This window comes from Falco rusticolus, chromosome 8 (genome assembly GCF_015220075.1).
Source record: "Falco rusticolus isolate bFalRus1 chromosome 8, bFalRus1.pri, whole genome shotgun sequence".
Taxonomy (NCBI): domain Eukaryota; kingdom Metazoa; phylum Chordata; class Aves; order Falconiformes; family Falconidae; genus Falco; species Falco rusticolus.
Window position 1 is genome coordinate 5,876,154 of NC_051194.1, and position 23,776 is coordinate 5,899,929.

The 23,776-nt window shown below is 37.8% G+C and overlaps 1 protein-coding gene across 4 annotated transcripts in view; it reads left to right on the forward strand.

Moving 5' to 3' along the window:
- Nucleotides 1–22,677, forward strand: part of CNOT6 (CCR4-NOT transcription complex subunit 6) — a 35,393-nt gene extending 12,716 nt beyond the window's left edge. For 3 of the 4 annotated variants that reach the window (XM_037397086.1, XM_037397083.1, XM_037397085.1), the window contains 11 exons: nucleotides 2,375–2,488; nucleotides 5,051–5,237; nucleotides 10,524–10,609; nucleotides 11,613–11,717; nucleotides 11,806–11,874; nucleotides 13,353–13,510; nucleotides 14,020–14,174; nucleotides 15,095–15,249; nucleotides 16,178–16,408; nucleotides 17,701–17,903; nucleotides 18,593–22,677. In XM_037397086.1, the coding sequence (XP_037252983.1) occupies nucleotides 2,377–2,488; nucleotides 5,051–5,237; nucleotides 10,524–10,609; nucleotides 11,613–11,717; nucleotides 11,806–11,874; nucleotides 13,353–13,510; nucleotides 14,020–14,174; nucleotides 15,095–15,249; nucleotides 16,178–16,408; nucleotides 17,701–17,903; nucleotides 18,593–18,805 (1,674 nt within the window). In that variant the 5' untranslated portion in view covers nucleotides 2,375–2,376 and the 3' untranslated portion in view covers nucleotides 18,806–22,677. The remainder of the gene's footprint in view (nucleotides 1–2,374; nucleotides 2,489–5,050; nucleotides 5,238–10,523; nucleotides 10,610–11,612; nucleotides 11,718–11,805; nucleotides 11,875–13,352; nucleotides 13,511–14,019; nucleotides 14,175–15,094; nucleotides 15,250–16,177; nucleotides 16,409–17,700; nucleotides 17,904–18,592) is intronic. The other variant, XM_037397084.1, reaches the window with a different exon arrangement.
- Nucleotides 22,678–23,776: the final 1,099 nt, after the last annotated feature.

The window sequence follows — 23,776 nt, forward strand, 5'->3', positions numbered from 1 at the left end:
TGGAAAAGTATGTCATCCTCTTTTGGTAGTGAGGAGTGATATGCTGCTGGTACCAGCAAAGCTGTTAATTAGTGCATGTGATTGAGTGTGCTCTGGGGAACGTTCGTGTTTCTGTACTGAATGAGATTTCTGTCTCTAGTATACCTGCTTCATTTCTTGAAAAATTGGAACATATTTATTAATTCAGGGAGCTGCAGGAGGAGAAAGCATCAAATGACCAAGGAAGGTAAATGTTTCCTGACAAACTGGAGCATTCCCATATGGCATGGATCTTATATAATTATATACAGCAATTTCAGAAGGGATGCTTTATACATTACTTTGCTATATATTATTGTACTAGTTGTATAGGTAATTGTAGGGAGAAGTTAAGCTTTTACCTTTCCGGTGGTTATAGTCCAGTCTTATCTCCTTTAATTAGCGTAGTTTGAAGAAGAAAGTGTTACACTTGGTGATTCCAGTACCCTGGGTGCTCAAGTGCCTTCATTCTTCAAGGAGCTCCACCCAGCTGCTATTTATAATCTCGTCCTTTTACCCACAATTCACTTTTTAAAGGGGAATTTCTTTTCATTGCAGATATCTGGTTTTGACCAGTTGTGGGATTGGGAAAAGGAGGGAGGAGTGTAAATTAGTAAAAGAGCTGTTGTATTAAAGTAAGCCTGTGGGCTCTAAAAGCTTTGTTTTAATCAAGGTGCATAATTAGCTGAAAGTTTTTTAGAGTTTTCTGTTGTTTATTTAGCAGGTGGAGTAAACATTTTTCAGTAAATTCAGTGTACAGATAATGTTTGGTTGATGCTCTAATTTATTAACAGTTATTCTTTGTTCATTCTCTATATAATTACACATTTTTCTGATGTATTCACTTTGTCCAGGGTTATGAAAAAATTAGAAAGTCTTAGAAGACCTGGTAGGTAGGTGTGCTCTTGATATTCACCAGCACGGCATCTTCTGTACTGAGTGTTATTGGCTAGTATTATAAGGTTGTTGTAATGTGTTTTGCTTAATAATTGCGCGGTGTTGCTTATAATATGTTTGTAAACGTGATTTGAGCTAGCATTGTTTTGATTTCTCTTATTTCATATAAATAGTTCTATAGCTTGTTGCTTGTGCCTTTCTGTATGTATTTGGATGTGATAGCTTAAGATAGTGAAATCTTTGCTATAAAAGCTCTTATATATATGTAGGGCAGTGCAAAAACATTGCTCTTATTTGTGATAAATGCAGTTTATATTGGAAGTCCTATGTAACTTGAAAATACAGCTAATTTGCAAGTCAGTACAGTATTCATTTATTTATTCAAAATAAATTTAAAACGTATGTGTTTGTTTTAAATAAATTTAAAATTTAAATTTATTTATCTATTTAAAATCTACATAAGCTGGTTTTCCTCTTAAACTGACTAAAACCCAGATGTATTTCTCCTGGGACAGAGGAGAGCTAGCTCATGGTACAGGGAGGGTTATGGCACAGGGCTTTATTATGGAGCCAGGAATTACTTCCCCTCCCACCCTTGCAGTGAAACACTGTGAGTATGTTGATGTCCAGGAAAGCTGGAAGGAGGTTGTTTTTGAAAGGAAGGAGGTTTTTTCGGAGAGGAATTTTTGCTATTTCTCTCTCAGAGTCCATGATTGGGTATGGTAAAAAGAGACAAGAAAAAACATTTATCGTAAACTTACCAGGAATGGTGTGAAAGAGAGTGAAATGGAGTTATGTTTCAGTGTTAAACACCTGGCTGAAGAAAGTGATAGAAAGGTCTACTTTGGGTACAATATTTTCAGATTGAAAAGAGTAGGATGAGGGCTGGAGTAAATGCTGTCTTTTTGCAGGCTTAAAGAATTGCGGATCTTTGTGAACCGTTAATTCTTTTCTTGGATGCTGAATTGTGTGAAAAGTTAAGAATTGCAGTAAACCTAGGACTGATACATAGTCAGAGTTATTAGCAAATGTTTTCTTTATAGTTTATATGAGGGAGAATCCAGTGGTGGTGATGGTGATCACTTTCTGAAGTTTCATTGCTGAAGAACATAGAACCTGCAGTAGAATGGATTGATTTTGAAGGACACGGTGACATACTCATGAAAGGTGGCAGGGCACAATGTTTATGATGGTGTACAGATTTTGTTAAGTTATTGGGTGGGGGCTTAGGATGTCGTCCTCCATTGCAGGAGTATCAGGAATCTGTGTTCTTCTCTTTTATAGCAGTCTTTCCCACTTGGTGAAGTTTGTAAATGAGCACGGGTTATCTTTATCTGAAGTTTTAGAAAGTATTTGGAGCAAATGTCCAATGTGACATTTAACTGAAACAGAAATTACCTTTTAAAGAATTCTCAGTATATGATACCTTAATCACTTAATTTTCTTTTTGTTTCAACAGGAATGCCCAAGGAAAAGTACGATCCACCTGATCCACGGAGGATGTACACAATTATGTCCTCAGAGGAAGCAGCTAATGGGAAGAAATCACACTGGGCAGAGTTGGAAATAAGTGGTAAGAAACTGAGGAATGGTCTTGGGTTTTGAACTTGTTGCAAGTTAAGAGTAGCCTGTGTAGTATGATCTTGGACAAGAAGTCTGGAGTGGAGTTACCTGCCTTGAAGTGAGCCAGCACAACAATGCAGCAGCTGCCAGTGTCTGAGTGTGTCAAGGGCAGAGGTTGGGATAACATAGGGAGCTATAGGAGGGGTAAGTTGAGGCAGGTGGGGAATCCTAAAGGTTGGGAAGATGAGGATATGGATGCGAGCTTTTTGTGTTTTAAGAAGATGGGGAGGGTGAAAGCATGGATTTAAGATCTAATTTGTCAAAGAGAAGAGGGTGAAGTTCAGGTTGATATATAGACATATGCTGTTACTTCAAGTAATGTAACAACAATGTTGTATTAGTCTATGACAGTATAGCTTCTACTGAAGCAGAAGTTTTCAGTTTAAAAGCAGTTGTAAATCTTTGCTCTGTTCTTGAGATTTAAAGAAAAAAAAATTAAAAACCCCTCCGAGAACTGTGCTAGCTTTGAGTTACTCTTTGACTTTTGGATCTTTTCTTGAAAAGAAGATAATGCTCAGAATTCATAAACATGAATTCTAACTGGTGTGGGACATGAGTCTCTTTTGATTTGTAGAGTAAATTCTGATTTTGCTACATAAGTGTGTTTACAAGGAAATTGAAGCAAATATTTTAAGAATTCAAAAACAATTTTGTGTTATTGTAAACTTATGCTGAAATTTTGTTTAAATATGGCAGTTCTTTAAGTGACTGCAAAAATTGCCATGTGGTATTTCTAAATGACTGCCCAACAGAAAAATTTATGGAAGGAAGAATAGAAACAGAATTCTTTGAATTGTGAAGAGGCTTTCCGTCCAGATCATTGAATCTGTGTCTTGCTTCAAGGGCCACGTGCCTTAACATGTGAATAGCATTCTTTACTTGAAGGTTACAGATGCAGAAACCTAGTTAAAGGCTGCTTCAGGAATCAGCATTGTGTATCAGCATTAGGCTTGGATATCCACTTGGACATCTGCTGCCTCTGCACAGGAAATGCATTAAGCGATGGCTCTTTCCTTTCATGCTTGGTAATCTCACTATAGACTGATTCCAGCCAAGAGGGGTGTAGGTAGTGAAAAGGATGGATCAGTGATGCTGGCTGGAAATCCTTTCAGCTACAAGGGTTTCTTTGATCACAGTCACCTGTTTGCATTGGGGTGTGTTGTGGGGGGAAGGTGTTAATTCAGTTTTAAAAATGCAAAGAACTATGGATTTGTATTTAAAACCTTCCAGAAGATGTCTTAATGAGCATTACAGTAGCATGAATCCTTTTTAAGAGCTGTATGCATTTGCCTTGCAAAATAAAATGTGACAATGTTTTTGTTTTATTAGTGTTCATGCTGTCTTTTCCTTGCAGAATACTTTGTCATCTAATACAGAAAGCCACAAATGTTTTAACTGCTCTCATTTAAATCACTGAGCTTTTTCACTGCAGGCTTTTTTATGCCACTCACTTTCATATAGCTCACTGGAAATTATATCTGTATTAAACCTTTTTTTACCAGGGGCTGAGTCCCAGTTACACATATATCAGCATAGCTTTCCCCAGGCAGTAAATACAACTACTTTTATTTTGAGAGAAAGTCATTTAAGTAAAGGAACTACAAAGGGGGTGTGTTGGTATAATATTAACCAGACCATTCTTAATATTGGTGAGTTGTGGGGGTTTTAAAGGCCATTGCAAGTAACTTTTTCCCTTGGACAAACTGGCATTAGTACTCTTTTAATGCTTTTTGGTACAGTGAGATGACTTCTGTAAATGAAAAAGGATCCACTCCTGGCAGGGCGTGGGGGAGAATCTTGGAAAGAAGAAATGTTTTGAGACCTTCTGATGATATCTCACATTCCTTGCATGCGGCAATGTAAAAATCTTGATTCTGTCACACAAAGCCATGTTTCCACCCTTCAGTTTATACAAAAATCATACCGTTTTTTTAAATATCTGGCAATAGTTTGTGCAGCTTTTAGTTGAATGCCAGATGGAAATCCATGTTCTCAACTAAGCATCTTAGTCACCCTAAATATAGTGCTTCTATCTGTTCTTGCCTGGATTAATGCCATAGAATAAAGATTTTTGGTTTGAAAGATGTTGCGTAGAAATAATGGGCAAACTGAAGAGTATCTTTTATCTCAAACACAAACTATATTTGAAAAAAAATCTGTATCTTAGACCTCTGTTAATTATTGAATTCATGGTCATTTAGTAAATACATCTTTTTTTGTATGGAACTTGAGAAAGACAGATGTTTAAAACTTAAATATGAATTGGAAGAAAGCAATCTGAGCATCCCTGGCAGCTCCTTACATTCTCTTATGCATTGCTGAATTTTTTTGATCTATAGATTCGGTGGTTAATGGATTTTTTGTTGAATAAAACAACAATAATGAAAAACACAACAAAACCCAAACTAAACTCCCCCTCCAGTTGCCCCTCCCCGTACTTACAAAATGTGTAGTTACTGATAAACCTATGTATTTTAAATGTGCTGTTTTCTCTTGTACCATCCTTCTGCAGGGAAAGTGAGAAGCTTAAGTTCGTCATTGTGGACACTGACCCATTTGACAGCTTTGCATCTCAGTGACAATTCCTTATCCCGTATTCCTTCAGACATTGCCAAGCTTCACAATCTGGTATATCTGGACTTGTCCTCTAACAAAATTCGCAGTTTACCAGCAGAGCTCGGAAACATGGTGTCACTCAGGTATGTAAATTTTAACAGGAGTTAAAATTGTTCTCTTTATTATCTTTGCTGAAGTCTAAGCTGGTGCTACATAAATTTTACATTCTAGTAAACTAAAAGCATAAGGAAATTCCTCCTTCCTCACTTCTTTTTACCTGTCTCCCTGAATACTTGGTATGGCCTGTGCAGGTATAGCAATACTGGCTCTTCTGAGATCTCCTGTTCCGATGTACGACAGTACGGAATGAGCTTTGGAAGTGCTCAGTTTGATGACAACCACCCACTTCATATTTTTCCAAGTCAGGTTTCCTCTCTTACGCATCTCTTACCAGACTTTTTTACAAATATTTTTGTGGCATTTTTCTCTAGGAAATACTGATGCACAAGAAAAATTGCTTTTAACTCATAGTAAGGTGGGGAAAGGTCATATTAAACATACATAATCATGCTAGCAACATTTTTTTCCTCTTTATTTCTCTTCAGTATTTTTAACAATAGTTCTTATTCTGTTTATTTTACAACAACTGCAACTTGTGTAATATTGTCTCCTTCCCACCTTTGCTGTCATTTAACTGCATTCCTGTGTAAACTGGGGAGGAGAAAAAAATGTTCTAAAAGCATCTTTCTTCCCTCCCATTTTACAGTACCAAGATGTGCAAAGTTTGCATGGAATGATACCTCCTTTTGGAAGTAAAACATGAATAGTGATGCCTATTTAGATTATAATGAAGTCTGCAGCATTTCACTTTGTAAAAACACTGTTCTGTAAATACAGAAGTGGTTTGTATAAGAGCAAATATTTATAGGCAGCATTCTTTTGCCCTTAATGCAAAGGAAGAGCCTTATCTTAGGTTTATTAGACACCAGTAAATGCCTTCATTGCTTTTAATTTTGAAGACACTTATGGACAGCTTTCTCAAATCCAGAAAACACTGAGTCTAAAAGTAATGAGAATGTTATGAGAAATAAAGAAGACAATAGAGAAATGGACTGCCAGCACAGCTCTGAAACTGGAAATAAAGCAAGTTTGCATGTAGAAATATCAGTCATTGTGTTATCTACTTTAGAAAAGTTCACTCTGTTGGGGAGGATTAAACTAGCCAATTAAATTGGTACTAAAAGCTCATATTCCAAGGTGTTTAGTCTCAACCTTGGAGGGTGAGCAAAGGGACATTGCTTTTTAGAGCACAGTTGGCAGCTCTGTTTTGTAGTGTGTTGTGTAGTTGTTTTCAGCTGTGGGGTAGTCTGTTCTAAAGAAAGCTTTGCATTACTGTTTCAATTAAAGGCAGTTATTAGTAACAGGTTTCTTCCCTCCTCTACCCACCCCTCAGGTATTGTGAGCTAGAAATCCCACATTTACTAGAATATTTTCACATTCATCTTTGTACTTCATTAGCATCCTTTGATTTTTGTCAGTCTTTTTTCTTTTAAAATATGGTTGTAAGAGTAATACTCATACATGGAGTTAGCTTAGCAAATGTATAGTCATCAGTAGTGTCAAAACATATTATGCTTTCTTCCCAACACTTTTCCCCATTTATTCTAGCTGATTCTATGAAGCTTCAGCTCTTTCAAGTCCTAAGTCTTTTCTGAGTAGAGAAGGCTAAATCTTGTGAACGTGAAATGTATAGCTAAGGTCTAGGATCGCACTAGTTTTCTATTTATGACCTAAACATAACACTTGAATCCACATCTCTAGATGTGAAAAGCTAGTGCATTAACCCACTGTGCGCTCTCTGTTCTCAGTGATTGCAGCTGATCCTTTCCACAGGATGCAGATGATTTCTTTTTTCACTGGGGTGAAAGTCAGGAAAAACCCATAAGCACATCCTATGTGATAGCGCTCTGCAGGGCTCAGCTGTGCTGGAGTTTTATGCTTCAGGCTGGCTCTTACTGCAGACACTTCCCATAGCTTCTGGGAAGTTGTTCAAACTAACAATAATTCAACACTGGGCATAGCTAATACCCTGAGTCTCAGAAATCATTTGTGCTTTCACATGTGAGAATTGATAACGGGTCTTCCAGCTCCCACATCTGAGCTCTGGGTTTGGTCTGTACAGCAAAGCTCACCTGAGGCTCCTTGCATCTCCCTTTTTACTGCATGTGCTTGAAGGAAGAGGTGTCAGAGCAGTAAAATTTCTGATCTTTGCAGAAACAGGAGAAAAAATAAACACTGTAACGTTATCTTGGAAAGCTCAGCTGTAAAGCAGAGTTTCTTGATATGCTTGAAAGAACTTGCGTGCCCGCTTGTATCGGGTCTGGCTGAGCCCCGTAGCAGCCGCCATAGGGCTGTGCTTGTAGCGGTAGCTACAAAGGGGGTGATAACACACTGGTATTTTGGCTGCGGCTGAGCAGGGCTCGCACAGCATCACGGCTGTCCCTCCAGCCTTCCCCTCTGCTTCGCCAGTAGGCTGGGGGTGGCCAAGATCATGGGAAGGGACGTAGCTAGGAAAGCTGACCCAAACTGACCAAGGGGACGCTCCATACCATATGACATCTGCTCAGATACAAAAGCTAAGAGAAAGGAGGAGGGAGAGAGGGGACATTTGTTATTTACAACATTTGTCTTCTGGAGCAACCACTACACACGTACTGAAGCCCTGCTCCCCAGGAAGTGGCCGAACATCGCCTGCTGATGGGAAGTAGGAAATAACATCTTTTGTTTTCCTATGCTTCTGCATTTGCAACTTTTACTATTGCTTCATTAAACTGTCTTTATCTTGACCCACACTTTTTTTTTTCCATCTTATTTTCTCCCCTCCCTGTTCTGCTGAGGAGGGGAGTGATAGAGCGTCTTGGGGGGCACCTGATGTCCCAGCCACAGTCAACCCACCGCAATGCTCAGTAAGTTTGCGGATGCTTGCACCAAGTTGGGCAGGAATGTTGATCTGTTTGCGGGTCAGCAGGCTCTGCAGTGGGATCTGGACAGGCTGGGTCAATGGGCTGAGGCCAGTTGTGTGAGGTTCAGCGAGGCTCAGTGCTGGCTCCTGTACTTGGGGCACAGCAACCCCACGCAACACCACAGATGTGGGGGAGAGCGGCTGGAAAGCTGCCTGGTGGAAAAGGACCTGAGGATGTTGGTCGACAGTGGCTGAACGTGAGCCCCCAGTGTGCCCAGGTGGCCAGGAAGGCCAACAGCATCCTGGCTTGTATCAGAAAGAGTGTGGCCAGCAGGACAGGGGCAGTGATTGTCCCCCTGTACTCAGCACTGAGGAGGCTGCACCTCAAATACAGTGTTCAGGTGTTGGGCCCCACACTCCAAGAAAACCACTGAGGGGCTGGAGCGTGTCCAGGGACAGGCAGGGGGCTGGGGAAGGGGCTGGAGCACAAGTCTCATGAGGAGCGGCTGAGAGGACTGGGGGTGTTTAGCCTCCAGAAAAGGAGCTTCAGGGGGGACCTTATTGCTCTCTACAATTACCTGAAAGGAAGCTGTAGCAAAATGGGTGTTGGCCTCTTCTCCCAAGTAACAAGGGACAGGACAAGAGGAAACGGCCTCAAGTTGTGCCAGGGGAGGTTTAGATTGGAGGTTAGCAAAAATTTCTTCACAGAAAGGGTGGTCAAGCACTGGAACGGGCTGTGCAGGGAGGTGGTGGAGTCACCATCCCCAGAGGTATTTAAAAGACTTGTAGATGTGGCACTTGGGAACATGGTTTAGTGGGACTTGTCAGTCTTGTGTTAACGTTTGGACTCAATGATCTTAAAGGTCTTTTCCAGCCTAAATGATTCTATGGACTTTGCTGTGTGGGATTTGCTGTGGTCCCCTTTGCTGTGTAGAGAGGGCAGGTTCCGTGGAGGCAGGGATCATTAGCAAAAGTAATTCTTTCATCCAAGAGAAACTGTGATACCTACTACTGTGCCATTCTTCCAGCTCAGTGTTTTTCCTCTAGAAGAATTCAGTATATTTTTTTGTAATTTATACAGAACTTTTTTTAGACTTCTGCAGTGCTTTGAAAAGCTCTTAGAGGAAAAGTAGCTTTCTAAAGAATAAACTAGTAGCTGTATAATGTCATATAGAATATCATCCCTAAAAATAATAGCTATTTATATCTCCAATGTGCTGAGAACTAGTGGAGGTGTTGACTTTGTTCAATTTTTTTTTTTTAAACCTCATCCTCTTTTCTACGTGCCAGGTGCCTCATTCGCACTTAGAAACTCTAAAATGACACAGTGGGCTTCTGAGTTTCCCTGTAAAACATGTGCTCTTGTCTATGGGATTTTGTATTGGAAAAAAACCCAAACAAAAACCCCACAGTTGACTACGTGTCCTGTAGTCTGGCAGTCGGTTGAGCAGTGACTTATAAAAAGAAAGTCCCCTCCTGTATCTTCTTCCACTATTACACACCCCAGAGTGCCTCTAAAACAAGCCACTTTGCTTTTACCAAGGTTTCTAAATATGCAGGGGTACCGAGAGAATTTCTCAGGAAGCCCTTGTTAGGAAAGGACCAGACAGAAGGCAGAGTTTACTTTTGAAATGCAAGGCTAGAAGAATTGTGTCTCTGCTTCAAATGCTGTCTTGTAGAAATCTGAAAGAGTAACTCTTGGCATCCAAGTTTATTTTGCTTTTTTTTTTTCTTTTTTTCTTTTCCCTTTTTTGTTGCCCCAAAATACTTTTCAAGACTCCAGGCACCAAGTTGTAAACACTTTGAAGTAGCAGCTTTATATTGAATATGGTGAGGGAAGTCTTTACTGCTTAGATTGGAATATGTTTAAGGAAGTGAAAAGCTCTTAATAAGTCCAGGGTTTTGCCCAGTTCAGGACATTAATTCTGTTCCTGTCAGCATGTTTTGTAAGTTAAAAAGTATATATTTTGTCTTAACACTGAAATTATGGAAACAACCCAACAAACCCAGCAGAAAATCACTGTTGTAAATGACTGTTACATGGTAATATCATAGCTCTAATCATACTGCCACAGTCCCCAATTTTTTGCTTATTTGTTTTCTGGGATGTAATTTCCCTTTGGCCTTTAATCATAGCTGAACTGTTTCATGGTCTGGTTTGTTACTGCTTCGTCACTTGTGGTCATTGAAGTATTTAATTATTTCCAATGTTTACAAAATTTCTGACTTTTTAAGGTGAACTCACCAAACAGCTACTTTCCTCTGTACTTCAATGTAATGTGTATTTTGTCTCTGGATGTGTTTTACAGCAGGATTTCCCTGACTATTGTTGTTTAGTCTTCGAGTTCTTCAATGTTGTGGTTTACTAGTTAATTGTTTTTCCTTTTAGTTAAACTTCTTGTACTATACTGCTGAAGACAAATATTGGTCTGTTTTCAGCCCTATGTGATTCTTGCTCTGTCTACAGGGAACTACATTTAAATAACAACCTGTTACGAGTTTTACCTTTCGAGCTGGGAAAACTGTTCCAGTTACAGACTTTGGGTCTGAAAGGTATTATTACAACTTTTTCTTGGTATCCGTGCTTGTTTAATGATATCGTTTCTGAGATGTAATGGCTGTAGCCTCCTAGTTCATAAAATGTTACTGAATAGCAATCCTAGATGTAGGTACTTACTCCACATTTACAAATATTGTTAATTAGGGATTATTTAGAAAAAGAAAAGAATGAGTTTGGTGAAGCACTCCACATTTAAAGAGGTTTGCATCTCTTTCTGCAGAGTGAGCGTAGCTTTCTGTAGCTTGCATAGGGGTTGAATACAGTGCTCCTTTAACTAAGGAATAGCCTGCAGTTAATTGTAGATATTCAACTCCAGTCAAAAAGGGAACGTGCTTTGTACTGCTGTAGGGTACTGTGCTATGCAAGCAGTAATTTAAATCTTTCCCCAGGTTTGGTTTTGGGTTGGTTTTTTTCCCTCTGAACTGTATGGATTACAGTGATAAAATTGCTGACCTCAGGGGAACTTGTATCACAAAATCAGGAGCACTGAGTGATACAATACCTGCAAACACTGTTAAGTCTCAAAAGTCTGGGTTTTCTCCCCCTTTAAACTGGATAACCTCCATCTGTGCTGTACGTGAAAACTGTTACAATCGGCTTATGCGCTGGGCAGATGGTGGACTCTCTACTCAGATATGACTGGCAAATAAACTGATGGTGGATGTTGCACTTGCGTTGAGCAGAGCAAGCAGAGGTGGCTCCTGTGCTTGGCCTCCTCAGCTCTGCTGGCGTGTTGTACCATGCCAGTTCGTCACTACTGTTACATCCAGTGACCGCCCTTGGGGTGGTCAGTCACAAGACAGATGCAGGAGAGAATGTGGTTACCTTCACTAGAGCTGTTCACACATCTAGTGTTTGGGCTGTAAGACCTGAAACCTCTTAAATAGTTCATAGTAGATGCAGTATCTTTTCTCAGAGATGTCAGCTGAACACTGATATATAAATTCATAACGGTTCTGTCTGTTTTATTCAGCGTTTCCTTAAATCTCTTTGCAGGAAATCCACTTACACAGGATATTCTGAACCTTTATCAGGAACCAGATGGGACACGAAGGCTACTGAACTATTTGCTTGATAATTTGGCAGGTACTGCAAAAAGAAGTAAGTGACCATTCTTAAAACATTTATTTCTGCTGTGTAAAATAAATGTGATTATCACTTGTATCTCTACTTTAAAATGTTCCCGTAGTTTCAACGGAACAGCCACCTCCAAGATCTTGGATTATGTTGCAAGAACCAGACCGTACAAGACCAACAGGTACTGAACACACTAAGGATTTAAAGATTCCCCACCCCCTGCCTCCCCACTAATAAAAGGTGTTGATCTTTACTATCTACTGAAAAAACCCTAATGCTTAAATAACCAATCATCTGTGCAGTGCTGACTGGCCAGCTGAAGTAGTTCTATCTCGGTTGGAACATCTGTTCCAGATTTACCCATCTTTTACTATAAAGTAATTTCTTTTTAATTAATGTCCTTCTCCCAGGAATTGGAAATGTTGTCCACAATTAGTTATATAGTTGAATTATAACAGGTTTAATTGAACATTTGTTGAAGAATTAAAAAAAAAATAAAGAACGTGAGCTGATTTCCCAAAAATGTAGAAATTTTTTCTTTTAAGTAACCAGTATCTTGTCTTTGATTCAGCACTTTTCTTGCTGTTTGGATTCAGGTTATTTTTAATTTTTTTACGTTTTTTTCCTGCATGAATCGTCTAAAATGCAGCCTTTTCTGTTTACCTGTGCACCAAAAATTTTAGTGTATTTCTCAGTTACTGCAGCGTCCTCTCTTTCAGTACTGATGTATGTTCCCCTATTAATTTTATTAAGGCGGTTGCTTTGAAGATAACTATGTTAATGCAGCTTGTCTTTGGCTGTCACCCATTTATTTCAAAATGCTGGGCTTTGACCCCCAGTCAGCCCAAGATTGTTGCCTCAGTTTGCTAAATCTTCAAATAACTGTCTTACTCCTTTTTTCTGAGTTGTACTCCGTGTTTGAGAGGAGCTCCCAATAAGCTTTTAAGCATCTCATTGTCCTACTGCAAATTCCTTAGTGCTTTATAAAAACAAACAAAAAAAACCCTCGAGAAAACAAAACTCAAAATCTGTGCTGCTGGATTACCTGTCGAGTTGCCCCAAACTCTCTCATTATCACTCCTATTCCAAACTAATGAAGAGTAGATGTTTCTTGTCTTTACACCTGAATTGTAAACTTCTTGAGGTGGAAACATTTGCGGTTTTATTTTACCTATGCTTTTTCATTGTGCGAAGGGATCCATACCTTGCCTATGGATCTGTTGCAGGTTGGTGGTGGTAATACGTAAGATAGATTTTTAATTAATCTATTTGAAGAGGTTGCAAACTTTTGTATAGCTATTAAATGTAAATGTTCAAACACACTTACTTTGTTTTAGGCTTTTCACAGTAGAGTGCCAATTAGCATAAAGTACATACGTCTGCTGTTTACTGCATTAATAATATGAAGGGGGGGCTGGTTTTTGTTTTCCAACTAAATACTAGAAGACAGCTGCCATAAGTTAAAACCTGTGATTTATCTTCCTAGAAGGACTGACAATTTTTTTTGTTAGTATAGGTACACATGCTGTGTTTTGATTGAAGCAAATGAAGCATGAATTGGTAAATTTGCAGAAGCAAAAGCCAAGAACGTAATTGTATATATAATTTTTTTGTTGTTGTTAAATTTATCAGTATGTAAGTAAAATTATTGTTCTGCAGCCTTGTTCTCTGTCATGTGTTACAACGTACTCTGTGATAAATATGCTACACGGCAGCTGTATGGCTATTGTCCATCTTGGGCATTGAACTGGGAATACAGAAAAAAAGCTATTATGCAGGAAATCCTGAGCTGCAATGCTGACATCATAAGTCTTCAGGTAAAAGATACACCATTATTTCTTTTCCTTTTCTATTCCCATGTGCTGGTTTCTCCACATTAAATGTATTTGCAGTAAATGATCTGTTTTCAAAACCTTCCAAAAACAGAAGAAAAAAGAAGTGGTGTTTAGAACATTATTTGTTGCTTGACATCAAAAGAATGCTTTTCAGCCACGGTAGTTGGAATGTGAACCAGCAGCTGCTGATCAAAGAAATGTATGTGGGGGTGTTTTTGTGCCTGCATTTGTATGTGGGGCTATAATTGACACGTTCTTGAATAAAAGGCTTGAGATAATCATAACTCTGGGGATTACAGAAATTCATTTATATTTTCTTAAGATAGGGATATTGCTCTCAAATTTGCATTCTCTGATGTACTTAATTCTTACATTTTTTTTCCTTAAATCTAATTTGAAAATGATTTACACTTCTGAAGAGACTAAGTAGTATCAGTCTTCTGTATTTTGCTAATAGTACATTCATGCTGTGCTGTCTCATAACTTTATAGGAGGTTGAAACGGAACAGTACTACAGTTTTTTCCTGGTAGAATTGAAAGAACGTGGCTACAATGGCTTCTTCAGTCCAAAATCTAGAGCTAGGACAATGTCAGAACAGGAAAGAAAACATGTTGATGGTTGTGCAATATTTTTCAAAACAGAAAAGTAAGTGATGTGTTTTGCAAAGCTTTCTATTGTGTCTTGCCCAGTTTCACATTAGTCGCCCTTTTTGTAGCCATTCATTGTTTGTTACAGAGCAATCCTGTTGTTAGAGTGGTCTGTAGGAGAGAAATCGTTCTGTGCACAACTAGCGATAGAAAATCTTACCTTGAACTTGTGTTTAAGTTGGGATTTCATTCTGTTAGAGCATTGCAGGTTAGGAGTTCACTAAATTGTACTTCAGTTGTTGAATGTGTGTCCCGCAACCATTAGGTGTTAATCATAAAAAATGAAAATAAATACTGTTATTTTTTGCTTTTTTTTGAGGAAAGGAGTGATAATGCCCAAAATTGCTGAAGTAAGACCTCAGATGACGTTGACTTTTAGATACATTAGTCTTCTCATAAAGCAGAAGACAAAGGCATTTAATATCACTGCTCACTTCCAAAAAAAAGCCGTTATTTAAGAGCTGCAGCACTTACTGGTTGTGTCATATTGTACAACTGTTTGTATATGAGGGTAATAACTTTGCTTTGTCTTGCTGCTTCCATTCCTTTGTTTCCACAAGTAAATGTAGATGCCAGGTTTGATACCTTCTGGCTTAGAAAAATTTAGTCCCTCTCTATTAAACCTGCATCTTTGAACTAGAAACTGATACAGAATTGGAAACAAGCACTACTTTTTCTCTCTCTCTTTTTCTGTCTGGAAAGAAAAATCTTTTAATTGAAACTAAGGTAATATAAAATACATAAAAATCACTAGGAAAACTATATCCTTTGATTTCAGTTTAGGATTTTATGAAATTATGTGATTGACTGAGATGTTGGCATCATAAATGTGTTTGAGCTTTAATTAAAAGAGTTACCTGTAACATTTCGTTTTGTGTCTGGTTGCTGAAAAAAATATACATGATGTTTCTCTTTCAGATTTACTTTGGTTCAAAAACATACTGTTGAGTTCAATCAACTAGCTATGGCAAACTCGGAAGGTTCAGAAGCTATGCTGAACAGAGTTATGACAAAAGATAACATTGGAGTTGCTGTATTATTAGAACTGCGAAAGGAATTGATAGAAATGTCATGTAAGTCCTATTTAGTTTTATTTTTTTAATAGATTGTATTTTGTAAATGAAAAAATGTACTTTTGTTACAGTAAACCAGAGAAACTAGATTCTACAGATGCATATAACTGTGCTTTGTATGCTCAGACAAATTTATTTCCAAAGATGACTTGAGGAGAAGTCATATTCTTAAATGATTATTTTTTCCCACTCTATGCTTAAGACATACAAAGACATGAGTTTGAGTGTTTTTTGCTTGAAGTTGTATACAGTTATTAAAGAATCAGTTGGTGTTAGTCCTGTGTTTCTGGATCATGTATCTGCATCATTTTAGCTTGTTATTTTCTTCACTGTCATTCTTATACAACCTGTTTGTTCTGCCCTGTCATTCTTAATTTAGGAAATGTAAATTGGTTTTGTAAGTATCGCAGTGGGTACCTACTCAACCTGTATTGTATTTATCCAAATGATATTTTATTAATTCAGATTCTAACAAGCAAGCCTTTTAAGAAGCACTTCTAGCAAGAGAGGTAACTTGTAATGTGGATAACTTAAAATTCATTGCTTATTGCCTGATAAGATATGAGCAGTGCCTGTTTTACTATCACAACCTGAGGAAAACTTGTAATTTTTTAGAAGGACACTATTTGCCTTTACTTAAGATTCTGTTATTTATTGTTAATTCACAGTATTCTTAGGTACATAAGCATTACCTGTAACAAGATCATCTCTTAATGGTCTTGAATGTGAAACATAATTATTTCCAATGTTTTACATCAACTAAAACATTCAGTGGATGTTAGGGGAGTTGTGTGACCCTCTTAAATGGTATTAACCCTCTTCAAGTTATACTGGTATTTTGTTTTATTCTTTCCTCACCTCAAACATCTTGTTTAAAATTCAGCAGTATGTTGACCATGTAAGGTAAATAATTGATTTTAAATTCTAGCTGGAAAGCCACATCTTGGGATGGAAAAGCAGCTGGTTCTCGTAGCTAATGCGCATATGCATTGGGACCCAGATTATTCTGATGTGAAGCTGGTTCAGACTATGATGTTCCTGTCCGAGGTAAAGAACATTATTGACAAAGCTTCTCGTAGTCTCAAACCTGGTGTTTCGGGAGAACTTGGAACCATTCCACTTGTACTGTGTGCAGATCTCAATTCTCTACCGGACTCTGGTAAGATTTTTTTTGGTTTTTGTTTTTTGTTTTCTTTTTTGTAGACTGTTTCAAGTTTGCAACAATGTAAATGTTAAGGTCTCACTGTTTGTTTTTGTTAAGGTCTCACTGTTTGGGTTTTTTTGTTTTCAACTTAGAGTATACATTGTTTGATACATAAGCTCTAAAGGTACTAAGAAAATAGAAGGAAGAGAGAAAAGATAAATTGTTTCTTTTGTGAGTGACCTTACTGTCTGTGCAGTAGTATAGCTATGTCTGGTCTTCCAGCAGCATTTTCATTGTTATCTTACAATACAGGAATGGAAAGGAAGAAATATCTTCCCAAAATAACTGGAAACATGAATATGTTGCTGATAATTGGGTTTTCTTAATTTCAAGTGTGAGAAGGTGGGTTCTTCTCTGTAAAGTTGCCACCATACAATAATTTTCTGTATCCCAAATATTTTAAGACTTCTGAAATTCAATACATATCCTAACAGAAAGGATTCTTCAGAGCTCTTCACTAACATGCAAGGTTGTGGGGTTTGTTTTTTTTTCTTTTTTACTTGGCGGCAACTTTTTAGAAAGTGTGAGGTAAGAACAGATTCAGTGATCGCTGCCTTGGCTTTCTCAGGCACCCAGCTGAAGTGCTGAACTCAAGAGCTGTACTTCCTTCTTACTGCTAGTTGGTCCAGTATAATAATCTCCATTTCTGGTCCCCCTCCCTTCCTTCTTGTCTCTGCATGGCAAATCCTAATATCAGTTAGGGTTAATAGGAGCAGTTACTTTTCAGCAGTACTAGAAATCTGATTCATTCTGATCCCAGGAAGGCAAGTATTGCTAGTGGCTATTGCAATAGCCAGTTCATGTGTCTGACTGTTTGTTTTCCTTCCAGAACCTTAGCACAGCTATTCTGAAATTAAAGAGGTATGATCACAGTTTTCCAAGACACAAATCTTGTCAACTTGCTTTGCAGCCTCTTTAACTTTATTTGAAGTACTGTTTCAAAAGCTGGCTTTTTTGCAACATTTTAGCCAAATGTTGAAGGCCAGGACTTGAGCATAGAGAGGAGGAGAGGAGGAAGCTGACTACCTAGCCTCTACAGAACTTTACTTCCACTTTTCTTCATCTTCCCCCAAGTCCGTTCCTTGTTAACCTTCTTGGTTTTCCACGTATATATTGTCTTGCCATATTTTAAAAGAACTACAGCTGACTGTCTTGTCATATGTTGCTTGTATGAGTCAAAGTACCTACACATTCATTTGCTGAATGTTTGTTAATACCTTCACGTGGGCATGTGTCTCTCCTAATAGGTGTTGTTGAGTACCTGAGCACTGGTGGAGTGGAAACAAACCACAAAGATTTTAAGGAACTGAGATACAATGAAAGTCTTACTAACTTCAGCTGTAATGGAAAGAATGGAACAACAAATGGAAGAATTACACATGGTTTCAAGTTGAAGAGTGCCTATGAGAATGGTCTAATGCCTTATACAAATTACACATTTGACTTCAAGGTAAGGACTTGGCTGATATTTCAGAAAAGCTTTCCATTCTGAAGTTTAACTAACGTGATTTGCTCTACAAAATCGTTTAACAAAGAAGTTAATCTGCTTGGGTAGTTCACAGTAAATTCATCAAGTTTATGTTTAAAACATCGCGAACTAGAGAGCCCAAGATTTCAGACTCTTAGAAACCAAATTTTCCTTCTTGTTAGTAACCTGGAATAGATTTGCAAGAATTGGGGTGCTGTTAACCTTCCCTGTAAATATGAAGATTTTGTATTTTAATACTCCAAGCTAAATTAAATAGTACAGTGGGGGCACTTAAGATATCAACTGCAAGGAAATAATCCGTGTTGCTCCTGGAAAGCTCTCAGTGCTCTGTTGCCCAGTGGAAAAAAAGATGGCTCCTTTCCTCTTCAAAATCCGATAAATGTGATTTGAAGCTATGTAGGAGACTGGAAATTACAACCCACAAAAGCACAGCAGAAGTGATATGGGGTGGACTTTTCTTTTGTTTTCCTAGTTTATACTGAGGAACCCACGGGACGCAGGAAGTAGAAGTCTCCTAAGTTGATGTGCTATAGAGAAGGAATGGTAGCATTTCACTTACTCATAATACTGAGCTCACCCCTTGTTTGGAAGAATAACTTGGGCCAAGAATTATATGTTAATAATTGATTTTATTTCTTCTCTTGCTTTAGGGTATTATTGACTACATCTTCTACTCTAAACCTCAGCTAAACATACTTGGCATTCTTGGACCTTTGGATCATCATTGGTTAATAGAGAACAATATAAGTGGTTGTCCACATCCACTTATCCCTTCTGACCACTTCTCACTTTTTGCACAACTGGAGCTTTTGCTGCCTTTCCTGCCTCCTGTAAACGGAATCCATCTCCCTGGCAGGAGGTAGTCAAGTACATTTTAGAGGGCAACCTCAATCTAACTTGTACAATTGTAAAATCTGAATATAGAGGAGTGAGGTATGGCCAACAGGGATTTTTTTTTCTTAATAATCTTAATCTTAAATCTAATTATTTGCTAAAGACATAGTAAAAGCCAGGTGCTATCAACAGACACAATTCTGAGCCCTATATACTTTGTATACTGTTCAACAGCGATTGGTGCGTTTGCACCCTTAATACGTTACAATTAACCTTCCTGTTTGTTTTATCCAACGTGACATTTTATGCCTTGAAATAGGGAATTGTTATACAGTATACTCTCTTTGCACAGTTATCTGTAGCACTACTTTTTTGAGGCCAGTAGGAACATCCACAGAACATTCTTCCGTACTTCACTCCCTCCTTTTTCAGACTTGTTTGTAAAATATAGAATTTGAATTTAGCCTTTATTGATTGTATATGAACAACAGAAAAACTGATTTATGAGATTTTGTACTTTAAAAAAAGAAAAATCAGATTTGGAAAATGATTGTATTGTAAACTAAGGCTAAATTTTTATCTGTTTTCATGTGTTATAAAGGCCAGCTTGTAAAAGAGGTTGTCACAGGTTTTCTCTGCTAATGATTTGCACTGTTAGGGTTTCGTTAGCCCTTTTATACTACTTTTTATGTTCAATTGAGAATGTTGCTTTGAAAATCCAAACCTATAAAATCTTGATACCTTACAGAGACAACTAAATAAATTCTATTTCTGATTTAAAAAGAAAAAAGCATAGAGTTCTCACAGAACAGATAAGCTAAGCAGTGAATATAAGTAGACCTGTATGGATTGAAGGTTATTGCTGATGTGTATACACTCAGATATTTTTCTCGTCTCTAACTTTTGAAGTAAAATTTAGGGATACTTGTGTACAGCTTCTTCATTTCTGTTTTAAATACTTGTCCTATCTCCACTGTGCCTGCTTAAATTTGTTCTCAACTAGCACTGCCTGTGCATGCAGAGAGATCCTGTGCATCCTCTTTTATTTTTTTAAATAATGTTAACACTTGTGAAAATTTTATGAAGATACTTTTGTATAAGCTGTGGCATCTTTTTTTCCTTTGTGAAGCATTGAATATCACACTTTTTGAACATGTTCAGGTTATGGGTACACAGTTTCTAGCTTCTAATACCCATGCACTGCTTCTTTCAGTGTCATTGCACAGTGCCGTTTTTCCCACTAAGAATTACTATCATGTGAATTCTCTTTCATTTAAGCGTGTTCCTCTGTTTCAGAAAGTATAATTCCTTGAAGAAAAAAGAAAAACAACCTTACATTTTCTATTGATGAAGCAGTGTAAAATAAATGCATTTTTCAATACAGGTCCCAAAGACAATTCTTCAGATCATTTTTTTTTAAAGTGACCAAGTCTTATCTTAAAGTGTCAAGCAAGACTGAAGTTATAGTGTACCCTCAGTGCCATTTGTGTCATGAAGCCAAGTACATAACAGCTTACAAATTTAACTTGTCTATTTGTATCCTAAAAGGGAGATTTTATCATCTCCTTAAACTAATACAATTTGAATAATCAATGTAAAAAAAAAAAAAAAAAATTAAGATAGAGAGCTTGGTCTTAAACAGCTTTTGTTTCAGCTGCGGGCAGGGAAGCAAAAGGACACTGAGCATTAAGAGAAAACTTTCTAAATATTGTGAATTTTTATATATAAAGAGTGAATTGGTAATAACGATTCAAAATTTTATTGAAAAGTAGTCAGCACATAAGTGTGCTCAAACCGTTCTGTTTTAAGCTGGAAGTAAAAAATTACAAACAGTTCGGTTATGTAAAATGTACATTTTAAAATTTCAATAGGAGAAATTTTGATCTTGAATCCTTGTCTGGGACCTAATCTCTTGGGGTTATTTTGTTTTGGTTTTAGTTGTGAAAACACCAAACATGTCCAGTTTATAATCAGTACATTGAAATGCTGGTAGTATTGCTGTAGTAGACTTAATGCGTAGTGTTATTTTTTTTCTGTTTGTTTTTTTGGGTTTTTTTGTAAAGTGTGAATAAAAGGTGTTTTACTCATGTTTCCTTAATGATGTCTTGGTAACGTACATCATGACAATTTCCAGTTATGATAAGCCAATTTAGCTTGTCAAACTAAGCAAACTATTTTTCTTTTCTGATTATCTGGATTGTGTAATGAGTCCAGAAAGCTTTACAGAAGGGGAAGGGAAGCACTTACTCATTTTGTATTTCTTAGAGGGGGATAATTTACTTTAATAGATGCTGGAGCTTGAGTGCACTTGTTAGATTCTAAAGGTTTGAGCTTTATCCAGTATGTGTTCTCCTGTATTGCTTAGTCTTAAAAAATATTTGAATTTATGACAGCATGTTGAAATATGGCCCCTTGTGCTTTTGGAGACACAACTGTTCCTGCTTAGTCACCTTACAGTCTAAGGGTCCATTTAAGTAACCATTTCCTCCAGCTTTTATACTAGTCCATCAGGTCCCTATCGAAAACCCACTGAATACATTGAAGACACTCCTTTGACTTCACTGGGTTTTAACTGGACTGCAGCCATGACGTGGGGCTGAAGGAAGGAGAAATACTTTGAATATAGGGAAAGGCCAGATGGCACCGAAACAGAGCTGAAATAAACTTTGTCAAACAATCTCAAAGAAAATATATTCCCATGACAAACAAATCTAACTCAGAAGTCTCAGTTTCCAGCTATAACATAGAATAAGGCAATAAACCATGTCTTCACAAAATCAAAATGTTTGCTTCATAGTTTTTAACATTAAATGGTTATTTGCAATATTTTTATTCGAGGTGATTTGGGGTGTTGCCATAATGTACCTTCAGTGTTCTTGTTGTAAAAGCACACATAGCAAAAATCACAGAACATCTTTGGGGTTGAAAGGATTTATTTAGGTTAGACCAGGCTTTTTTCCACTTAAAGTACAGTCAGCCACATCTTGTCTAGTTTAATTTACCGAGAATTCTGGGTGTCAAAGTGTAAGATGAAACACACCTTTAACTAAAAGAGTTGATTAGACTACAAGACTAATGCCACAAGTTACTGCTTTTAACTTAGCTCAAGTAGCAGGGGGAGGGGTGTGTGAAAAGAGCCTATAAGTCAGTGCATGTTGTAATTATTTTGTTCTTTTAGCAGCTTTAAAAATAAAAAAGGTAAATTTGGCTAGCGTTTGTCAAAACTGACTTTAAGAACATTGTATGTATGTATATTTGATGTAACTTTAGCAAATCTCTCAAGTTTATTTTTTTAAGAGCAGACTTAGAAAATAGCTGATGGTTTGCTTTTTCAACCATACAAAACCTGTATGAAAGACAAAATAATTACAACACCATTTGCGGGAAAAAGAACTAATTACACTGTAAAACTGAAAAGAAAATCAGTTAACCGCTTAAGTAGCAAGCCTTTTTCATCCAGCCGGACACAGTATTTTTTAGTATGTTAATTGCTATTCTTTTCTTTTGGTTGCATAAATTTGTAACACTTAAGTGTCTTGGTATGTTTAAGTAGTGTCTAAAATAGAGTATCTTAGTCTTTATTCACAGTACTTCTGTATAATGTGTAATGCACTGGACTAACTCTTGTTTACCAATCATGTAACAAAAACCAGCACATTATCTGCACTAAGCTCAAAGAATGTTGCATTTGTCTATAGGCAGCTCTTCAATAAGATAAATGGGAAACTGAATATGGTCTGATGGTAAACAAGGGCTTTTACTGTTCTCTTCAGTGGAACTTTCTTCTTGGTCAAATTTTAACTAGTTAGTATTATATTTATATACAGGGTCTTCTTTTTCTTTACCAATGTATTTTCCTACTCATAGCTGACCAATAAATCCAATATCTGTTTCAAACCTTCTTGAAGTCTAATTCATATTTTAACTTAATTCCTAAAGCTTTTCCTGAAGAGTTGCGCATACAGCCGGAGTGACTGAAGTGTGGTAAGGGTAAAATGGACGCATGTAAGGAACTTGATAATCCCAGAAAGATTTTTGTGTACTTTCTGTTGCTTTCTAGCTCTGCAGACCAGAAAGCTGCTTGGATCAGCTGGGTTTGGATGGCCAAGTGAAGACCTGGTCAGTAACGCCGCCTGAGTTTGTGGAAAACCCACGTCCAAACCTATTCAGATCTCAGCCCCATGTCTTAATCTCTGGCCATCTTCTGACCTTCCCAAGTGAGTCAGTAAGGTCAGCTGTGCAGTGAAGGGTCCACAGGTTTTGTCTGGGTCGTGTAGACCCTGCTCCTTCCTTGCTCTTCCCTCCCCCCACCAGAAGACCTAAAGTAGGCTTGGGGTCTGGCAGTGGGAAGGGATTCAAAGATTCCATTAAATTACCGTGGGAGAGGAACAAAGTGAAGATTCCATGCATCTATTTTATTTTATTTTATTTTCCCCCAGGAATGAGATTCAACTAACTCTTCTCCTTAGTTTATTTTAATACTGCATTATTTTTGGTATGTGTGTGTGTGTGTGTTTTTCTTCTGTATCAGAGTGTATGCAGAACAGTGCAGACTCTTATGTTTTATCCCAGCATTAGCAGCAAGCAAAACATCTGAGCACATGTGCTGTGTGAAGCAGTGAAGCACACCAGACATCTCACTGGCACCCCTGCATCTCTTCAGAGCTCGAGTTCAGTATGTTGGCACTGCTTTGCTTTGAAACAGATGATCTAGTTCAGTGTTTCCACGAATACCACGTGCCCCGGGGTGTTCAGCTTGTTTGTAGTTTTAATAGTTGTTGTCCTGAAGCAGCTGCAAGTCCCCAGCAGAGCGATGAGCCCGTGCTAGACTTCTGCAAGGGCTTTTTTGTTCCGTCTCATGGGTGAGATTGGAATTGCCACCATCACATGTGCAGTCCTGCCGCTAGATGGTGCGTGCAACACAGCCTTGGTGCGCACCGTGCGCGCACAATCCAGAAAGCGTGGCTTGTAGGATTATTCTTAATATTTGTGGGAATTCA